This window comes from Mustela putorius, unplaced genomic scaffold, assembly GCF_011764305.1.
Source record: "Mustela putorius furo isolate JIRA1106 unplaced genomic scaffold, ASM1176430v1.1 tig00000145_pilon_pilon_pilon, whole genome shotgun sequence".
Classification (NCBI taxonomy): domain Eukaryota; kingdom Metazoa; phylum Chordata; class Mammalia; order Carnivora; family Mustelidae; genus Mustela; species Mustela putorius.
In genome coordinates, this window is record NW_025421294.1 from 19,802,400 (window position 1) to 19,821,225 (window position 18,826).

Sequence of the window (18,826 nt, forward strand, 5' to 3'; positions counted from 1 at the left end):
ACAGGAAGCAGCAGTAAAATCCTGAAAGCCTGGAGCAGGATGACAGGTGTCAACTACCACAGCTGACCCAAGAAAACTGAAGCCTGAACCAGAAAGCAGAAAAGCAACCTGTTTTGCCCTATATCTTCAAAAGGCTCAAGTGGTAGCAGCAGGTACTGGTGAAGTAAGAATGACAATGAGATTTAAAAGCAGAAAGGTTGCTGATGTAGCCAGAAATACACAGCTCCTAAGATCCCCATCAGAAGACTAGAGATTTCTTATCTGGAGAGTGTAAAACAGAGTTTTGGGCTGGAGACACGGAGTTTAGGAGAAAGGGTAGCATATCAGAAACAAGTGATTAAGAGAGAGGTTTATCGGGGCACCTGGGTGGCTCAGTGGGTTAAAGCCTCTGCCTTCGGCTCAGGTCATGATCCCAGGGTCCTGGAATGAGCCCCACATCACGCTCTCTGCTCTGCAGGCAGCCTGCTCTTACCACCCCCCTAACCCCCTGCTGCCTGCCTCTCTGCCTACTTGTGATCTCTGTCTGTCAAATAAATAAAATCTTAAAAAAAAAAGACTGAAAGATTGTACATGACTGACCTGCCTGGGTGGCTCAGTTGGTTAATTATCTGCCTTCAGCTCAGATCATGATCCAGCCCCGCATTTAACCCACATCAGGCTCCCTCCCTCAGTGGAGGAGGGGCTGCTTCTCCCTCTGCCATTTACCCCCTGGTTTGTACTCTCTGGCTCTCTCGGTCCAATAAATAAATAAAATCTTTTTAAAAAAGAGAGAGAGAGAGGTTTATGTACTCCATTTTGAGATCTCCCAGCCTTCTTCCTCCCATTCAGCTCCCTTCTTACCAGCAGCCAGGCCTATTCTGTGGGGGAAATGGAGCAACCCAAGAGAAGAGACCTAAAGACACTGTCACTCAAAGCAAGAGCCTAGTCAGGTTCAACAAGAAACTCCATCAAGTATACTGAGCTTCTGAACTGCTTTACTGATTATGCACTCTGAACCAAGCAGGTGAAGACCACCACACACCTAATGAAAGCTTCTAACAGTCGCAGAAGACCAAAACAAAGAGAATAGATGCAATGTGGAGGAAACAAGTAGGCAGGAGGATGAAAACTTAGAAGAAAGGAAAAAGTTTTCAATAATTTCAGAGAAGAGAGAAAAACATCAGAACCATGAAACAAGGATGGTGTGTTATAAAGAAAAAAAGAGAAGGGGAGATTAGCGTTTTTGAACATTAAAACTAACAGATTAAACTTTTATCAAAGAGCTAGAATCTAATACTGAGAAATCTCAGAGCGCCTGGCTGGCTCAGTGGGAAGAGCACAGAACTCTTAATCTCGGGGTCATAAATTTGAGCCCCCGTTAGGCAGAGATTATGTAAATAAATAAATGTTTTTTTAAAAAATTTTAAAATTGAGAAATCTCATAGAAAGTAGAAAAAAAAAAGAGATGAAAAATATGAGGCTAAAAAACATTTTAAAGAATCAGTACAAGTAGGTATAGATCCAAAGAGGAAAAAAAAAAAAGCAGAGAAAAATCAAACAAAAACTTTTAATTTTTTTCTTTTCAAAATTTTATTTAAGCTCCATTTAGTTAATATATAGTGCAATGTTGGTTTCAGGAGTAGTTCTCATAAGTGCCCTCCTAATGTCCATCCCTCCCCTCACTTACCTCCGTCACCCCTCAGTTTGTTCTCTTATTATCATTAAAAGTCTCTTATCGTTTCAAAAAAAAAAAGGAACCACTTAAAATTTCTCTCTCCTCCCCACATATGTTCATCTCTTTAATTTCTTAAACTCCACATATGAGTGAAATCATACAGTATCTGTCTTTCTCTGATTGACTTATTTCGCTTAGCATAATACACTCTAGTTCCATTGATGTCTTCGCAAATGGCAAGATTTCACTCTTTTTGATGTTTGAGTAATACTGCACTGTGTGTGTACACCACACCTTCTTTATCCATTCATTATCCATTTCATACTATTTCCATAGTATGAAAATAAAAACTTTTTTTTTAAAAGATTTTATTTATTTATTTGACAGACAGAGATCACAAGTAGGCAGGCAGGCAGGCAGGAGAAGGGGAGAAAGCAGATGCCTGATGCGGGGTTTGATCCCAGGACCCCAGGATCGTGACCTGAGCCAAAGGCAGAGACTTAACCCACTGTGCCGCCCAGGCACCTGGAAACAAAACCTTTTTAAATTTACTAGAACTGACAGATATGGGTGTCCAGACCAAAAGGACTCTCTGAATGCCTGGCACAATGGATGAAAGTAATCTCAAGATACAACACAGTGAAATGTAGAATAGTAGCAGGGACAAAAAGAAGCTCCTAAAAACTTCCAAGAGTATGAGACAGAGAGCTACAAAAAGCAGACCCCATCTGAAGAATCAGACATCAAAACTGGCTTCATGTTCTAAGAGCACAACAGTGTAACTCAGAAGGCAACGGAGTAAATGCCTTCAAAATTCTAAAGGAAAATGTTTCTGGACCAAAAGTCTAAGTGAGAAGGTAACATAAGAGTCTTCACTATGGTAACTGCTGTGAAGTGTGTAAACCTGGTGATTCACAGACCTGAACCCCTGGGGCTAATAATACATTATATGTTAATAAAAAAATAAAAAATTTAAAAAAAAAGTCTTCAATGTACAAAGTCTCAAAAAACAGAGGCAGGGGGTTTAACTTCCCATGCATTCTTCCTCAGAAGGATACTGAAGGCTATGTTCTAGGAATATGAGGCAATAAACCAAGGAGAAAACTGAATCAAAGAAAGGGGCTTCAATTAAAAACCCTGGGAAAGGAACCTCCCGGGATGATAGCTGAACAGCAGACCTTGGGAGCAATCTTCTAAAATGGGTCAAAAGGCCAGGAAAGACCCCTTCCCACCCTCGATGATATCAATAAAATACCTGATATATCTGAATATATTTTAAAAAAAACTATGAGGTAGTACTAGTTTTAAGAGCCTGAGGATGAATTGGTGTTACTAGCAATATATGATATGTACACAGAAATTAAGTAAACAAAAAATAATTACTCTTTAAAATTTATTTTAATTCCAGTACAGTTAACATACAGTGTAATATTAGTTTCAGGTGTACAATATGGTGACTCAACACTTCCATATATGACCTCATACTTGTCACAGTGCACGCTTTAATCCCCATCACCTATTTTACCTAATTCCCTACCCTCAAAATAATTATTAACTTCAGGGAAAACAAATACAATTAAGGCAAGGACAAGAAACCACAGGACACCAAATATCTCAGCTGTGAACAGTATTTATTACTTTCAATTACTATAAATCCTGACTATTGATCTAACCACATAACGGATACAATTATATCAGAAAAGTGAAGAGACAGACTAAGAGTATATGCAGCTACGTAGGGAGGTAAAAGACAAATCCGTACACTCCATAGTGGTAAAGTCAATTTTTTTCCAACGACAAAAACTGAAAAATCAAGACATAGCACACTATAAAATGTTCTTTAGCTACAAGGGTAACAACAAAAAAGCAAAAGAAACAGCTAAAAGAGCTAAGAAGCAGGCAAGTAAACAGACTACTGTTTTTAGTAATAAGCCTGTAAGGTTTATTTGACTCTAACCTATATGCATGTATAATTTTGATATAAAAACTGAACTACACGTTAAAAAAAAATAATACCTGATTATAAAATGTGTTGTAAAAGAGGAATCTCACTGTGCTCAGGGGAAACTGACCCAATTGGAGGGGGGAGATTACTGAAACTCCCCTTAGGACAGACTACCTAAACTAAGAAGGGGGCTAGGAGGGAGAAAGCATTCCTGGGAGATGGACATAGGGGGACAAGGCCTCCAGACCAGAGAGGGTGATGTGCTCTAGGCCCTGGCCCTGACACATGTCTCCTGTTGGAAACAAGTCATAAGAGTTCACCCTTCCCCCAAATTCTTCTCTCCCTCACTATCTTGCTCATCCTTCAAGACCAAGCTATTCATCTTCTCAAAAGCTTCCTACCTGGAACCAGGTGAGCTCTTCCATCTTAAAATTATGTCTTTTCAATTACCGTATGATCGGGATGCCTGGGTGGTTCAGTCGGTTAGACGGCTGCCTTCAGCTCAGGTCATGATCCCAGAGTCCTGGGATCGAATCCCGCATTGGGTTCCTTTCTCAGCAGGGAGCCTGCTTCTCTCTCTGCCTCTGCCTGCCAGTCTGCCTGCATGCTCTCTCTCTGACAAATAAATAAATAAAATCTTTAAAAAAAAATTATCATATGATCTCCTGATATGAGGAATTTGAGAGGCAGAGTGGGGGGTTTAGCAGGTAGGGAAGGAAAAACATAAAACAAGATGGGATCGGGAGGGAGAGAAACCATAAGAGACTCTTAATCTCACAAAACAAACTGAGGGTTGGGGGTGGGGATAGGGAGAGGGTGGTTGGGTTATAGACACTGGAGAAGATATGTGCTATGGTGAGTACTATGAAGTATGTAAGACTAACAATTCACAGACCTGTACCCCTGGGGCTAATAATACATTTTATGTTAATAAAATGTTTTTTAAAAATGTATCTTTTATCTGCGATCTCTTTCTCTGAATTAATATAATTCATGTTACATCAAGACCATAAAACATTTTCTTGAATCACTCAATAGGCAAAAATATAGAGAAGAAAATAAAAACCACCAATCCAATCTTTCAAATAGCCTTCTAGACTTTTGAGTGAATACAAATAACTGAATAACCTTTTCACTAACTGCATGGTGGAATTTTCCTTCATTAAATAACCTATTATAATAACACTGCAGTATCTGAAAGTCAGTCTTAATTTTTTAAAGTAAAAAAAAAAAAAGTTCCTTTCTCAGAAGTATCTACAGCATTAACCAGGGACAATTAAATAATAAAGCAATCTGCTAAGAGAAATGCAAAATCAGTGTTAGAAGGCATGCCCCAGTAATTGTTGAGACCTTTTAAACACAATCACAGATTCTTACTTTACTATTTCACTGAAATAGGAAATTAAACTTAAAATGGCATTTGGATTATATCAAACCTGATACATGAAAAGATATTTTAACCTTCCAAATAATAGCTGATGCTAATATAATAAGCCAATGATTACCTTTCATGACCCCCATAAACCTTCTCCCTTTCTACTCAGCTGGTCATCTGAAAGTTGTCACTGAAAGGTGGCAAGATGGCTGTGAAACTCACAAGATCACATAACTCTTATCACCTCACTTAGCTACCTAAAATGAAACCAGGCCAAAAGGTCTAAGAGAATTAATGCTGCCTATCCTCACATTTATGACTGAGTAGAACTGATTTTAAGTACAGTTTAAAATGCTACATTTGGGGGGTACCTGGGTGGCTCAGGGGGTTAAGCCTCTGCCTTCGGCTCGGGTCATGATCTCAGGGTTCTGGAATGGAGCCCCACATCGGGCTCTCTGCTCAGCAGAGAGCCTGCTTCCTCCTCTCTCTCTGCCTACCTGTCTGCCTACTTGTGATCTCTGTCAAATAAATAAATAAAATCTTTAAAAAAAAAATGCTACATCTGGGGCACCTGGGTGGCTCAGTGGGTTAAAGCCTCTGCCTTTGGCTCAGGTCATGATCCCAGGTCATGATCAAGTCCCACATCCGGCTCTCTGCTCAGCGGGGAACCTGCTTCCTCCTCTCTGTCTGCCTGCCTCTCTGCCTTCTTGTGATCTCTGCCTATCAAATAAATAAATAAGTAAAATCTTGAAAAATATATATTAAAAAATAATAATAAAAAAATAAAATGCTACATCTGAAAATTCAATTCGGCCATAGGAGGACAAACCATTGAAAAGAATCTAGTACCACCCATCAATCATGTATAAGACCCTCAATTGCAGATTACCCTCAAATCATACTTCTTACTCTGTTTCAAGAGTTATATGAGAATTTCAGTTACATGATAATTTCATGCAGATTACCCTCAAATCATACTTCTTACTCTGTTTCAAGAGTTACATGAGAATTTCAAAACTTGTGAAAATCCAACTACTAAAAAGCAGTTAATAAGAATACTAGAGCTCAAAGAGCCAGCTTTAAAAAAAAAAAAAAGCTACAAAACTTCTAAAATTACTATTTTCTCACTTTCACAAGGACTTTATTACAACATCTAATCAGGGGCACCTGGCTGGTCCAGATGATACAGTGTGTAACTCAAGATCTTGGGGTTTTGAGTTCCAGTCCCACATTGGGTACGGAGGTTACTTAAAAATAAAAATCTTTAAAAACAAATAAACAAAAAGTCATCTAACCAGTTATAGTCCAGCTTCTGTCATGAAGTAATAAAATTATGTGACAGTGGATGATCATTTTATAGTGAACCTAAAACTGCTCTAAAAAAATAAAGTTCATTTGGGTGCCTGGGTGGCTCAGTTGGTTAAGCATCCTACTCTTGATTTCAGATCGGATCCCATGATCTGAGGGTCATGGGATAAAGCCCCATGTCAGGCTCTGTGCTTGGTGTGGAGCCTGCTTGGGATTCTCTTTCCCTCTGCCCCCACTCCTACCCCCCAAAAAAGTACATTTGAAAAAGTTGTAATTATTTTTTTTGAAGATTTTATTTACTTATTTGACAGAGAGACAGCACAAGCAGGCAGAGTGAGAGAGAGAAGTAGTCTCCCTGCTGAGCAAGGAGCCTGATGTGGGACTTGATCCCAGGATCATGACCTGAGCCACCCAGGCGTCCCGAAAAAGTTGCAATTATTGATTACTTTTCCTGATTTCTAAAAGCATTATTAATTTTTTCCTATAATATAAAATGTTTGACGCTGATGAGGATAAGGGAAAGACTTAAAACTAGTACTGAAAAATTACAAAATAGTATTCTGTCCTCAGTGACCCATTTTTTTGAAAATATACTATTAAAAAGATATTTTCTATATTTTTGAACAATGCGTAATTTCTTTTATCTTTTAGCATACATTCACCATCTATATTTACTGACATCACTTTTAAAAATTATTCATCATGAAAGAAGTTTGCTAAATCATGAAGAGAATGCCATCTCTTCAGATCAAAGCCACAAGCTTCTACATACAAAAACAATTATAAAGTTGGAAGGAATCAAAATGATATAGTCTAACTACTTCATTTTACAAAAGAAAAAATAAGGCTAGAAAGAGGTTAAAATTCTCACCCACAGTCACATAAACTCTTGCTTCATGACAGAAGATGGACTATTACTGATTACATGGGGTTTTTTTAAATTTTTTTAAAAGATTTTATTTATTTATTTGACAGACAGAGATCACAAGTAGGCAGTGAGGCAGGCAGAGAGAGAGAGAGAGAGGAGGAAGCAGGCTCCCCGCTGAGCAGAGCGCCCGACCCGGGACTCAATCCCACGACCCTAGAATCATGACCTGAGCCAAAGGCAGAGGCTCAACCCACTGAGCCACCCAGATGCCCCCTGATTAGATGTTTTAATAAAGTCCTTTTACATTCTCCTGAATCAGTCTCTATGTCCAAAGTGAACCTTCCAGATAGTGAGGCCTACACTACAAGCTTCAAACTGCTTATTGGGACACCTGGCTGGCTCAGGTGGTAGAGCATGCAACTCTTGATCTCAGGGTTATGAGTTTGAGCCCCATGCTGGGGATAGATTACTGTACAAAACAAAACAAACCCTGCTTATTAACACAAAGTTGTATGAAAAGTTTGGATGCTATAAAATAAAACTCCTAAAACAAAAGCTTCAAAATACTAAGAACACCATATTCCTGATAGCCTAGTCCATAAAATTTCAGCTAAATTTCACAAGGACATAATAAGTTAAAAATAATTTATTAACAAGCACCTGGGAGGCTTAGTTGCTTAAGCGACTGCCTTTGGCTGAGGTCTCGATCCTGGAGTCCTGGGACAGAGTCCCTAATCTGGTCTCTACTCAGCAGGGAGTCTGCTTCTCCCTCTGACCCTCCTTTCTTGTGCTCTCTCTCTCTTCTCACTCAAATAAATAAAATCTTTAAAAAAAAAATAATTTAACAAAATAAATTGCAAAACAAGCACATAATTCTACAGAGAAAGAACTGTGAGGTTAAAGTGACTTGGATTTTACAAACCATAAGAGACTCTTAATTTCAGGAAACAAACTGAGGGTTGCTGGAGGGGTGGGGGGTGGCAGGGATGATGTGGTTGGGTTATGGACATTGCAGAGGGTATGTGCTATGAGGAGTGCTGTGAATTGTGTAAGACTGATGATTCACAGACCTGTACCCCTGGGGCAAATAATACATTACATGTTAATTTTTTTAAAAAGGGACTTGGGTTTTTACTAATAGTACTTTCAATTTTTATAGCACTGTATTTCATTGTTAATCAGACCCTCATGTTTGAGGTGAATGTGAACAATAAATATATGGGTGTTATTTTATACTATCCCTGCAACTTTTAAGTTGAAACTTTAACAAACAAGAAAGTTTGTAAGAAATTTTTTAAAAAGCAAAACATGATTATTAACAGCAACTTTGGGGGTAAAAAAGAGAAATCACTCCAACCATTCTTCTTAACAATCTAACTACTGCTAAGTTTCAAACAACTCCACTAAAGAAGGTGAGGAGAAAGGTGCTAACCTAAGCAACTTTGGAAAACAGTACAATCTGTAAGACTAAAAGCAAAAGAAACTGTGTAAATGTCTTATCCTCTAGTTGATAAAAGTGTTTCCTACAGAGGTGTAGGGTAACAATTCTGACACCACTACACATGTGTATTAGAACTGAAGAATTAAGTAAATGGATGGTGGGTGGTGGGAGAAAGGATTCTCACTGCTGAAGTGGGAGCTTCCAGAAAGGCAAGGTAGTAGGCTAGAGTTATCCATGTAGTAATGGGTCCGAGTTGGTTAGTTTAATACAGATACAAGTGATTACATATAGAAATGCTTACAGATGGGTACACCCACCTGTATTTCTTTACTCTGTTAACTTAGAAGGCCTAGAAGCAGTGTCTTCCTAGTAGCAACGTGCGCAGATCTTGGTTTCTAGTATCATTGTTCAAAAAAAAGGAGCAAGGCTCCTTGGAGAAATAGCTGATTCCACGACGGCGCAGGAAATATACACGATGAGCCTTGTACCAAAAGTGCGTGCTTCAAAAAACCCAAAATGATGGAATCCTGTCAGAGGGACACAAGTGCCAAATGAAAGAGTTCCACTGGCCAAAAGTGCAAAAATCTGAGCCACAAAATAAATGAGAACGGGATTATAACCCAAAGAATAAAATAAATGAGTCCATCCTGGTACCACTGAATAAATAAATTCACAGGAAGAGACAACTATCCCATGCAGAAAAATTCTGAGTAATTTATGTTGATACCCTGCCCTCCACAAGGTGGAGCATAACTCTTTAATTTTTAAGTGTATATTGTACATAGATAGTGACTTCCTTCCAAAGAGCTCAGTACAAAGGGGGGGAGGGTAATTTTACAGTAGAAAAACATCACAAATACTACTTCAACCAGGTGATTAAGGTCAACATCAACAGTGTTACATTGGTTGTACGCTTTCCTGTATGATGTGTTGGAAATGGCACTTTACTTCTGTGGTCTTCCTCACTAAAACCAACAACCCCAATATGATCATGAAAAAAGATTCAGACAAATCCAACTGACTGTATGAGCAGAGGAATGATGGGTAAATCTACTGCAATCAGTTCACAATATATGTAAATTAAACCACAATGCTGTAAGCCTTAAACTTATTCAGTGATGTATGTCAATTATTTCTCAATAAAACTGCAAACACACAAAAAAATCCCAATTTGAGGGACAGCCTATAAACACCTGATCAAAACTCCTCAAAACTAGGGTGCCTGGGTGGCTCAGTGGGTTAAGCTGCTGCCTTCGGCTCGGGTCATGATCTCAAAGAGTCCTGGGATGGAGTCCCGCTTCGGGCTATCTGCTCAGCAGGGAGCCTGTTTCCTCCTCTCTCCCTGCCTGCCTCTCTGCCTGCTTGAGATCTCTCTCTGTCAAATAAATAAATAAAATCTTTAAAAAAAAAAAACAAAAACTTAAAACTGTCAAGGTCATCGAAAACAAGGAAAATGTGAGAAACTATTACAGCCAAGAAGACCCTAAAGTAACATGACAACCAAATGTTAGGTGGTAACCTATATGGGATTGTGGAACACAAAAAAGGACATAAGATTAAAAGACAAAAATCTGGGGTGCCTGGGTGGCTCAGTGGGTTAAAGCCTGTGCCTTTGAGTGATGATGCAACATGTGGGCTTAAGTGGGTAGGAGAAGAATAAATGAAACAAGATGGGATTGGGAGGGAGACAAACCATAAGTGACTCTTAATCTCACAAAACAAACTGAGGGTTGCTGGGGGGAAGGGGGTCGCGAGAAGGGGGGTGGGGTTATGGATACTGAGGAGGGTATGTGCTTTGGTGAGTGCTGTGAAGTGTGTAAACCTGGCGATTCACAGACTTGTACCCCTGGGGATAAAAATATGTGTTTATAATAAATAAAAAATTTAAAAAAAAAAAAACAAAAAAAAAGCCTGTGCCTTTGGCACAGGTCATGGTCCCAGGGTCCTGGGATCAAGCCCCACATCGGGCTCTCTGCTCAGCGGGAGCGTTTCCCCCTCTCTCTCTCTGCCTGCCTCTCTGCCTACTTGTGATCTCTGTCAAATAAATAAATAAAATCTTTTAAAAAAAAAAGTTGTATTAAAAAAATTAAAACAAAAATGTGAATAAAGTATGGAGTTTAGTTAATAATAAAGTATCAGTACTGGTTCATTAGTATCATAAATGTTTCATGCTAATGTAAGATGTTAACAGAGAAAACTGGATCTGGAGAATACAGAAACTACTATCTTCTCAAGGTTTCTGAAAGTTTAATAATGTTACAAATATTAAAGGTTATTTTTAAATATTAAAAGGAAAGGGAAAAAAATTATTAAGGCCTGAAGAATGCACACCAACTTGAGCACTTACACCTGAGAAGAGACTGGAAAGGAAGGGAAATCAAGCTTTCTTTTACAAGTATACTGTTTTGACTTGAATATATGAAGAGTATCTGTATACTAATGCCTAACAAGAAATGTTTAATTTTAAATGTCACATTTAAGCACTAAATAATAAATAAAATCAAACTGTTATTAAACAGAAATTGTTCCCTAAACCTGTGTATTTCTTTTCATAAACTATCCAACTTCCAGAAAAACCTCCAAATCACATTCAAGCATCTCATTATCTAGTAACTGATATGTGAATTAAAAGAAAAAAAGGCAATATCCAATTGCTAAGGAAGATAAGAAACATACATGTGAAAGGAACTATTTCAATCAGTAAGAAAATATTTGACCAGAAACATTCTTAAATTTGAACAGTACTGAGACCCAGTATGTATAACTTTTAATAAACTGTTTTATTCAAGGAGACAAATGAGTCATCCTAATTTCAACAGCAGGAAGTGCTAAATGATGCCTAATAACACTCACTTTATTACTACACTTGGTGAAGGTGAAACAACACATCCTGCACTTCTATCTAGACAGCCACTAGAATCAACTACAACTGGATTATGTAAAGCTCAAAATTCAATGTATGGTATTTACCAACAGCCTATATTGGCAAAAATAATTTGAGAACAAAGGTAAGACATCAATCTTATTATCAGCATCAATCTCCAAACTGTTAGAAGCTGCTTTATCTAAATTGGGCACCATCCACTACGAGAATATGTTCTACTAAACATATGTACTCATTTTTTTTAAGAATTTATTTATTTGAAATAGACAGTAAGCGATGGAGGGAGAGGGGGGAGAGAGACGGAGAGAGAGAGTGCGCGCACAAGAAAGGGGTAGGGGTAGCGGGAGAGGAAGAAGCAGGCTCTCCACTATCAGGGAGCCCAACAGGGCACTGGGTCCCAGGATCCTTAAGCCACTGAGCCATCCAGGTGCCCCATAAATAGCTGTACTTGTTCAAAGACAACACCAAAGTAAATTCTTAAGAAACCAAAGTAATTATTTTAAAGCCCTAAGGACAGATAAATCAGAAGATGGCACTTGGGGCATGTGGGTGGCTCAGTGGGTTAAGCCTCTGCCTTCCGCTCAGGTCATGATCTCAGGGTCCTGGGATTGAGCCCCATTATCAGGCTCTCTGCTCAGCAAAGAGCCTGCCTCTCCCTCTCTCTTTCTGCCTGCCTCTCTGTCTGCTTGTGATCTCTCTGTCAAATAAACAAATAAAATCTTAAAAAAAAAAAAAGATGGCACTTGAACCTCTTCAAGCCTTTCCTTTTTTTTTATTTGTAAGAATACAAAGTCACTCTCACAGAAGGATTTATTTTATAATGTAATTTTATGTAAAGTGATGTGACATAATCAGTATCTAGCAGAAAGTAATTTGAAGTTATGAGCAGGCAAACCAGTGGGTGGCATCAGCTGAGATGATGCCAGGATTTCCTCAACTGGGCATTAGTCTCTACCCCAACTAAGAAGTTCTGCCCTGTTTTCAGTGCAAAGAGAGCATGATAAAACCAACTAAATCTCCCCTAACAAGTGGTCACCAGTAGGAACAGGCAAGAAAATTAATGGATCAGCAAGAATCCAATCACTGCTACAAAAAACAGTCACTGCTTACCAAGAGGGAGTCAAAAAAGAATCACAGTTGCAGATCTACAGCTCCTGACACTCACAAATTCTGTTTCCATATTCAAAACAGCTTATAAAAGGGTTCTCATGATTTATTTCTTATGTAATACTAAGTGCTTTTAACATCTTTTAGAGTTACACACAAAAATATTTATGGATGTAGTAACATGATTTTTTTTTTTTTAAGATTTTTTATTTTTTATTTGCTGAGATCACAAGTAGGCAGAGAGACAGGCAGAAACAGAAGGGGAAGCAGGCTTCCCGCTGAACAGAGAGCCCCATGCGGGGCTCGATCCCAGGACCCTGGGATCACGACCTGAGCCAAAGGCAGAGGCTTTAACCTACTGAGCCACCAAGGCGCCCCAGGATGTAATAACATGATTTCTAAGACTTGCTTCAAAATAATGGTGGGAAGTATAAATGAAACAACATTACCCATTTGTTGATCACTGTTGAAGCTGAGTGATGAGTATTTTTGATGAATTATACCATATTTTAGTATACATTTGGAATTTTCATAGTAAAAAGTTGAAAATGTAAATAAATACTAAGAAATGACTCTACTCCTACAACTCAACAAAAAGCAAAGAACCCAATTCAAAAATGGGTAAAGGACTTGAACATTCATTTCTCCAAAGAAGATTTACAGATGACCAATAAGCACATGAACAAATTCGCAATATCACTAATCATTAGGGAAATGTAAATCAAAACCACAATGAGCTACAACTTCATGCCCATTAGGATGGCTTTATCAAAAAATAACAAGTGTTGATGAGGATGTTAAAAACTGAAACTCTTACCCACCCACCCCCTGCAAAACTGGAACTCTTACCCACTGCTGGTAGGAATAGAAAGTAGTATAGGTACTATGGAAAAGTATTTTTTTAATCAAAACATTTTAAGGGTGCCTGGGTGGCTCAGTTGTTAAGTCTGCCTTTGGCTCAGGTTGTGATTCCAGGGTACTGGGATTGAGCCCCACATCAGGCTCCCTGCTCGGCGGAGAGCCTCCTTCTCCCTCTCCCACTCTCCCTGCTTGTGTTCCCTCTCTCACTGTCTCTGTCAAATAAAAAAAATTTTTTTTTAAATTTTTAAAAAATTTTAAAAAACAGTACCACATGAAGCAGCAATTTTACTTCTGAGTAAAAAGAACTGAAAGCTGGGACTCAAAAGACACACGTACACCCATATTCACAGCAGCATTATTCACACTGGTCAAGGGGCAGAAGCACCCCAACTGTGTGCATCAATGTATGAATGGATAAACAAACTTAGAATTCTGACACAGGGTACAACATGGATAAAGCCGGAGGATATGAAGCTAAGTGAAATAAGCCAGTCACAAAAGGACAAATACTACATAATTCCACTTACATGAAGTATTAGAGTAATCAAATTCATAGAAAATAGAACAATGGTTGTAGGTCTGGGAAAGAGGGGAGATTGTTTATTTGGTATGGAGTTTCAGCTGGAGAAGATAAAAAAGCTCTGTACATTGATGGCAGTGTTTGCCCAACAATGTGAATGTATTTAATGCCATTGAACTGTACTCTTAAAAATGGTCAAAATGGTAAATTATATATATTATTTTACCACGATTTTTTTAAAGTTTTTAAAAAATACAATTCTACCCATCTCAGTATTTTTGGAAAAACTTTCTTTGATCATTGGACATATAGGCCAAAAATACAGCAAAATAACCTTAAAATCTTGATGTAACATTCTAAGGGACACTCTAAGATATAATTACTTTTTAAACTAAAAAAAAAAAAAACCACATGGGCACTTTTCGCCCCTTCCTCCAGGATCGTGACTTCATTTAACACTTTAGCATGAACATGGTTTGGCCTGGCAAAGATGAAATTCTTTCCCTGATCTATCAAAACCTTCCTCCAGAATCCTGAGAGAATTTATCCAAAAAGGTATCATTCCCAAAGCAGCTCTACAATGTCATCAGACCGCATTACAAACTTACTAGTGATGCTTACAAATGGGCAACTTCCTTAGCAGCCAGTAAGCCTAGAACTAAACATTCTGCAGTCTATTTGTAAGCCTACATGGCAGTGTCATTGTTGCCTCCTTAGATTAGATTCCAAATCCAAAGATCTGAAAACATTTCAGGAAGTATTTGGCGAAATTCCTAAAACAGACAAACATACATTCCACTGAGGCAAAGAGGGCTTAGAACGAACAGAAATAAATGTCTTCAGAGAGAGCTACGTATTACAAATTTCATGACACTGGACCTCTCTACACCTTTCTGAAGCTTCTGAAGGCTTGGATATACAATCTCACCTTCAAAATGCAAAAAGGGCAAAAAACAAAACAAAACAACAACCACAGGGAACCTCTGAGACTAGGCTTCCTGTGCGATCTGTCATAATGCTAAATTCAAGTTGTGCACACACTGCACTACCAATAAAAAAACCATAAAGGCAAACTTGTGTTTGTATTTAGTAAAGAATCATACAGTCTTTCATTGCATTTATTTTACTACAGAACCAGCTCTATGTGATTAACCAGATCAAACAGAAGTCAGAACTACCTTTTGTCACAACCAAAGTATCATCCTCCTATCAAGTTGCCTGGACAATTCGCTGATATTCTATAATGCAAAAGCCTTTTAAATATGTATACTCTCTGACCAATTGTTTCCACATCTGAAAATTTATACTAAGGAAAAGAGATGAAGATGTATGTAAATGATATATGTAAAATGTATGTAAACTTCAGTGAAGAAAAAAAATTATGAACATACTTAGTGACGAAAAGGCAACTGACTTGAACTATAGTACAACCACAGTTACATGCTATGCAGACATGAAAATAATAACCTACCTTATACAGCTATATTGTTTACCTCTGTACATACATGTGAACAAATACACATACACAAATGCACATGTGTGAGAACAAGATACACATGGGCATAGTGGGTGTGTAAACATACATATGTACACATATGCCAAATGTGTACAAATAACCAGAGGCCCATGGAATGGTACATGTGTACAAAGATGTGCCTGTATATGTATGTATGAGAAAATACATAGGCACATATATCTCTGTTAATGCATATGCCTATATTTGGAACGTGAGCCTGTGTTTTAAGTAGGTGAGTGTGTATTTATCCTTGTAATCACTACTTAGAGGCTGTGACCTTGAGTAAGCTAATGATCCTCTTGGACTCTTGACTTTGTCATCTATACAGTAATACCAAACCCTGCCTCATGGGGGTTTTATGAGGATTAATGAAATAATGGATATAAAGCACTTAGTACCGTGATTGGCACATAGTAAATGCTCAGTCAATATTAGCTTTCCTTATCTGTACCCATGTATACTAACTTATAATTACGTATATTTACATACCTATAAGTCCACAAAGATACACATCAAAATATTAACTTTGGTTACCTATGAGTCATAGATTTTTCCCCCCATGTTTTTTGGAGGTTATTTCTAAAACACAATGATTTTTAAAAATAAAAATGACCTGTCCCTGACATACCTCAACTCTGCTTTTTAAAAACTATTAACTAACTACTTCACGAAGGAATACATAGTTTCAATACTCCACCAAATTTTTTGTATTCCAGCAATATGTCAGCATTACCTGATAGCTCAAGAAGATGGCAGTACAAAGAAAGCCATAGCTTTTTGCTTGTTTGCCTTATCCGAAGCAGGATGAAAAGAATGAATCAGATCACAGTGTGGGGTATGTGTGGTTTCTGAACACTGCGAAGAGAGTTAAGTGACTTAAGTGACACCTGTCATTTGTGTTTTACTAAAGCAGGGAGGAACCTAGAGTCTGGCCAAGGTCATACAAAAAAGCATGTGCCAGACCCCAGGCTGTGAGAGATCTGAGGACTAGACTGCATTGCCACAGTTTGGGTGTGTTTATGAAACCAAGAAGCTAAATTCTTAACCAGTCATTTCAGAAGTCCACTGGAGAAGAGAGGAAATTACAACACAGGCCTGATGACAGCAAAACAAACTGGTAACTGGCTGTACTGGGTTAATCTAAATGTTTTAATCATACTGCTTTTCCTTATTTCTAAAATAAAAACTTTAGCTCATCAATGATAGGACACTTAAATTTCATAAAAGCACGCCTGACATATGTATAAAAATTCTATCAAAAACGTCTGAAAGGACAAAACGCTAGCTGTTATCTGCGGTTCCAATCAACACCAGTTCCCATCTGGCTTAATTCCCACAATTATGATGTATTAGGTTAAATACCACTAAACCCCCTGCAGATTGTCTCTGAATTTCCGAGGGGAACCCAGCTACAGACACAGGCAAGTAAAACAAGCACCTCTTTTCCCCAGGGCCTCAATTTATAAATTATAACCGGGATAATACTCCTATACATTTCCTCCCCAGCCATGCTATTAAATCTCCTTAAACGTCATTTCCAAGCTTTTAAAACACACACCGAGGCACACGCCCTGCAAGCTCGACATTTTGGGGCATCGCCCCAATTAAACATCGCCTTTCCCAAACCTACTGCAAACTGCGGACTTGCCTCTCGTCTCATTTTTTTTGACTTCTGTCTTAAAACGGAGGCGAGGTGGATGGGTTTCGACAAACAGATTAGGCTTTGAAACCCGGAGCAATCCTCTCGTCGCGGGGAGCTGTCGGCCGCAGTAGCAGCGATTTTAATCTTTTCTCTCCACCTCGTTTCCTTTCCCACCTCCTGCTTGCCTTTTTCGCCCCCCGCCCCCTTTCCAATGACATCAAACCAAAAGCGGAGCAAGAAAAACTGAATGCCCCCGGGTCGCTAACTCCCGAGGGTGGCGCCTTCTGCCTCGGGGACCCGCCCGCCGCGGGAACTGCGGGAAACGCTGCGGGGTAAAGGTTTTCCGCCGCCCCAGTGCCGCCCCAGGTCGCGGAGGGATGGGCCGGGCCCGCGGCGGCCTCGAATCTGAGCGCGGGGCTCGCCCGGCCCGGCCCGCCCGTCCAGGCCCCGCGCGGCCTGTCCAGCCGCGGCGTCGCGTCCGCCACCGGCTGGGCCAGAGACGCGCGAAGCGGCCAGCAGGGCAGGGTCGGGGGCCCGGGGCCAGAGGCCGGGGGGCGGGACTCTGCGCTGCTCACCTGCTGGTACCGGCTGCCGCAGGCCGGCTCCACCGCCGCCAGCGCCGCCAACGCCAACGCCATGGCGCAGCCGGCCGCAGGGAAGGAATGCGAGCGAGCGAGCTAAAGGGGCGCGGGCGCTGCGGCCTGGGAGCCCCGGGAGACCGAGGGAGACGCGCCTCGGGTGGGTCTCGATGGCCGCCGCCGATTCCAGGCAAGCCGCTCTCCTCGGGCCGTGCGCGCCGCCGCCGTCGCCACCGCCGCCAAGGCTCCGACGCGGCCCCTGGGGAGGAGGCGGAGACGCGGACGACGACGCTGCGCTGCCGCCCCGCCCTCGACTCGCGCCGCGCCGCGCCGCCCGGCCAGGCCTCGCCCCGCGCCGCGCCTAGAGTCCCGCGGAGCCGCCGCCCGGGGTGGGGTCGGCCGCTCGTCCGCCCTGCGGCCCGGGGCTGCGGCCCGGGGCCTGAAGCCTTCCGCGGAGAGGCCGCTGAAAACGAATTACCCACTGAGGAGCACCTCATGAAAGAAAGCTTTGAGCTTTCTACGTGTGTTCTCTTCTAACCCTCGTCTCACACCCCGACCTAGGGGCCACTACCCCATCTAAGAGGTCGTTGGCGCGCAGGGAGGTTGACAGCCTGGCACGGCAGCGATCTGCTCCCTGGTACCTGCTGCCCGATCTCGGTTCTTTTCCGGGTCCCTTCTTGTCTGCGGTCTTCGTGGATCAGGGGTCTGTCGACCGCAGGGCAGAGGCCAAATACCGTCCAGTGGCAGTGGAAAGTGTAAGAAATTCACGTTTTGTTGTCCATGCCGTTCCCATTTGTTGAGCACGGCTCATAAATCCTCTTACCTGCTATTCGGCCATTACAGAAAAGTTTCCTAACCTACATCCTCCAGAACTCCTTAGATCTCAAACAAACCCTAGGATGGATAATAATAATAGCATCTTCCTTTTAAAACAGCCTTCAGTACTTTAACACCCTCATCTGTAGATAAAGACATGCTATTTTTCTGTCTTATACATATATGTATATATATTCTGATATATATAATATATAATTATAAAATAATTATATTTTAATTTGTAATTATAATTACTATTTATTTATTTAAAGAAGGCTCCACCCAGCGTGGAGTCCAATCTGGGGCTTGAA

General features: G+C 40.4%; 1 protein-coding gene across 2 annotated transcripts in view; it reads right to left on the reverse strand.

Moving 5' to 3' along the window:
* The window catches only part of NDFIP1 (Nedd4 family interacting protein 1), a 76,787-nt gene that overhangs the window by 38,354 nt on the left and 19,607 nt on the right, over positions 1-18,826 (reverse strand). The window contains exon 1 of one of the 2 annotated variants that reach the window (XM_045075352.1): positions 17,697-17,976. The exons of the other annotated variant lie outside the window; for it this stretch is intronic. Within the exon in view, the coding sequence (XP_044931287.1) occupies positions 17,697-17,759 (63 nt within the window). The 5' untranslated portion in view covers positions 17,760-17,976. Of the gene's footprint in view, positions 1-17,696; positions 17,977-18,826 lie in introns of those variants that run through there. 2 annotated transcript variants of the gene reach the window in all.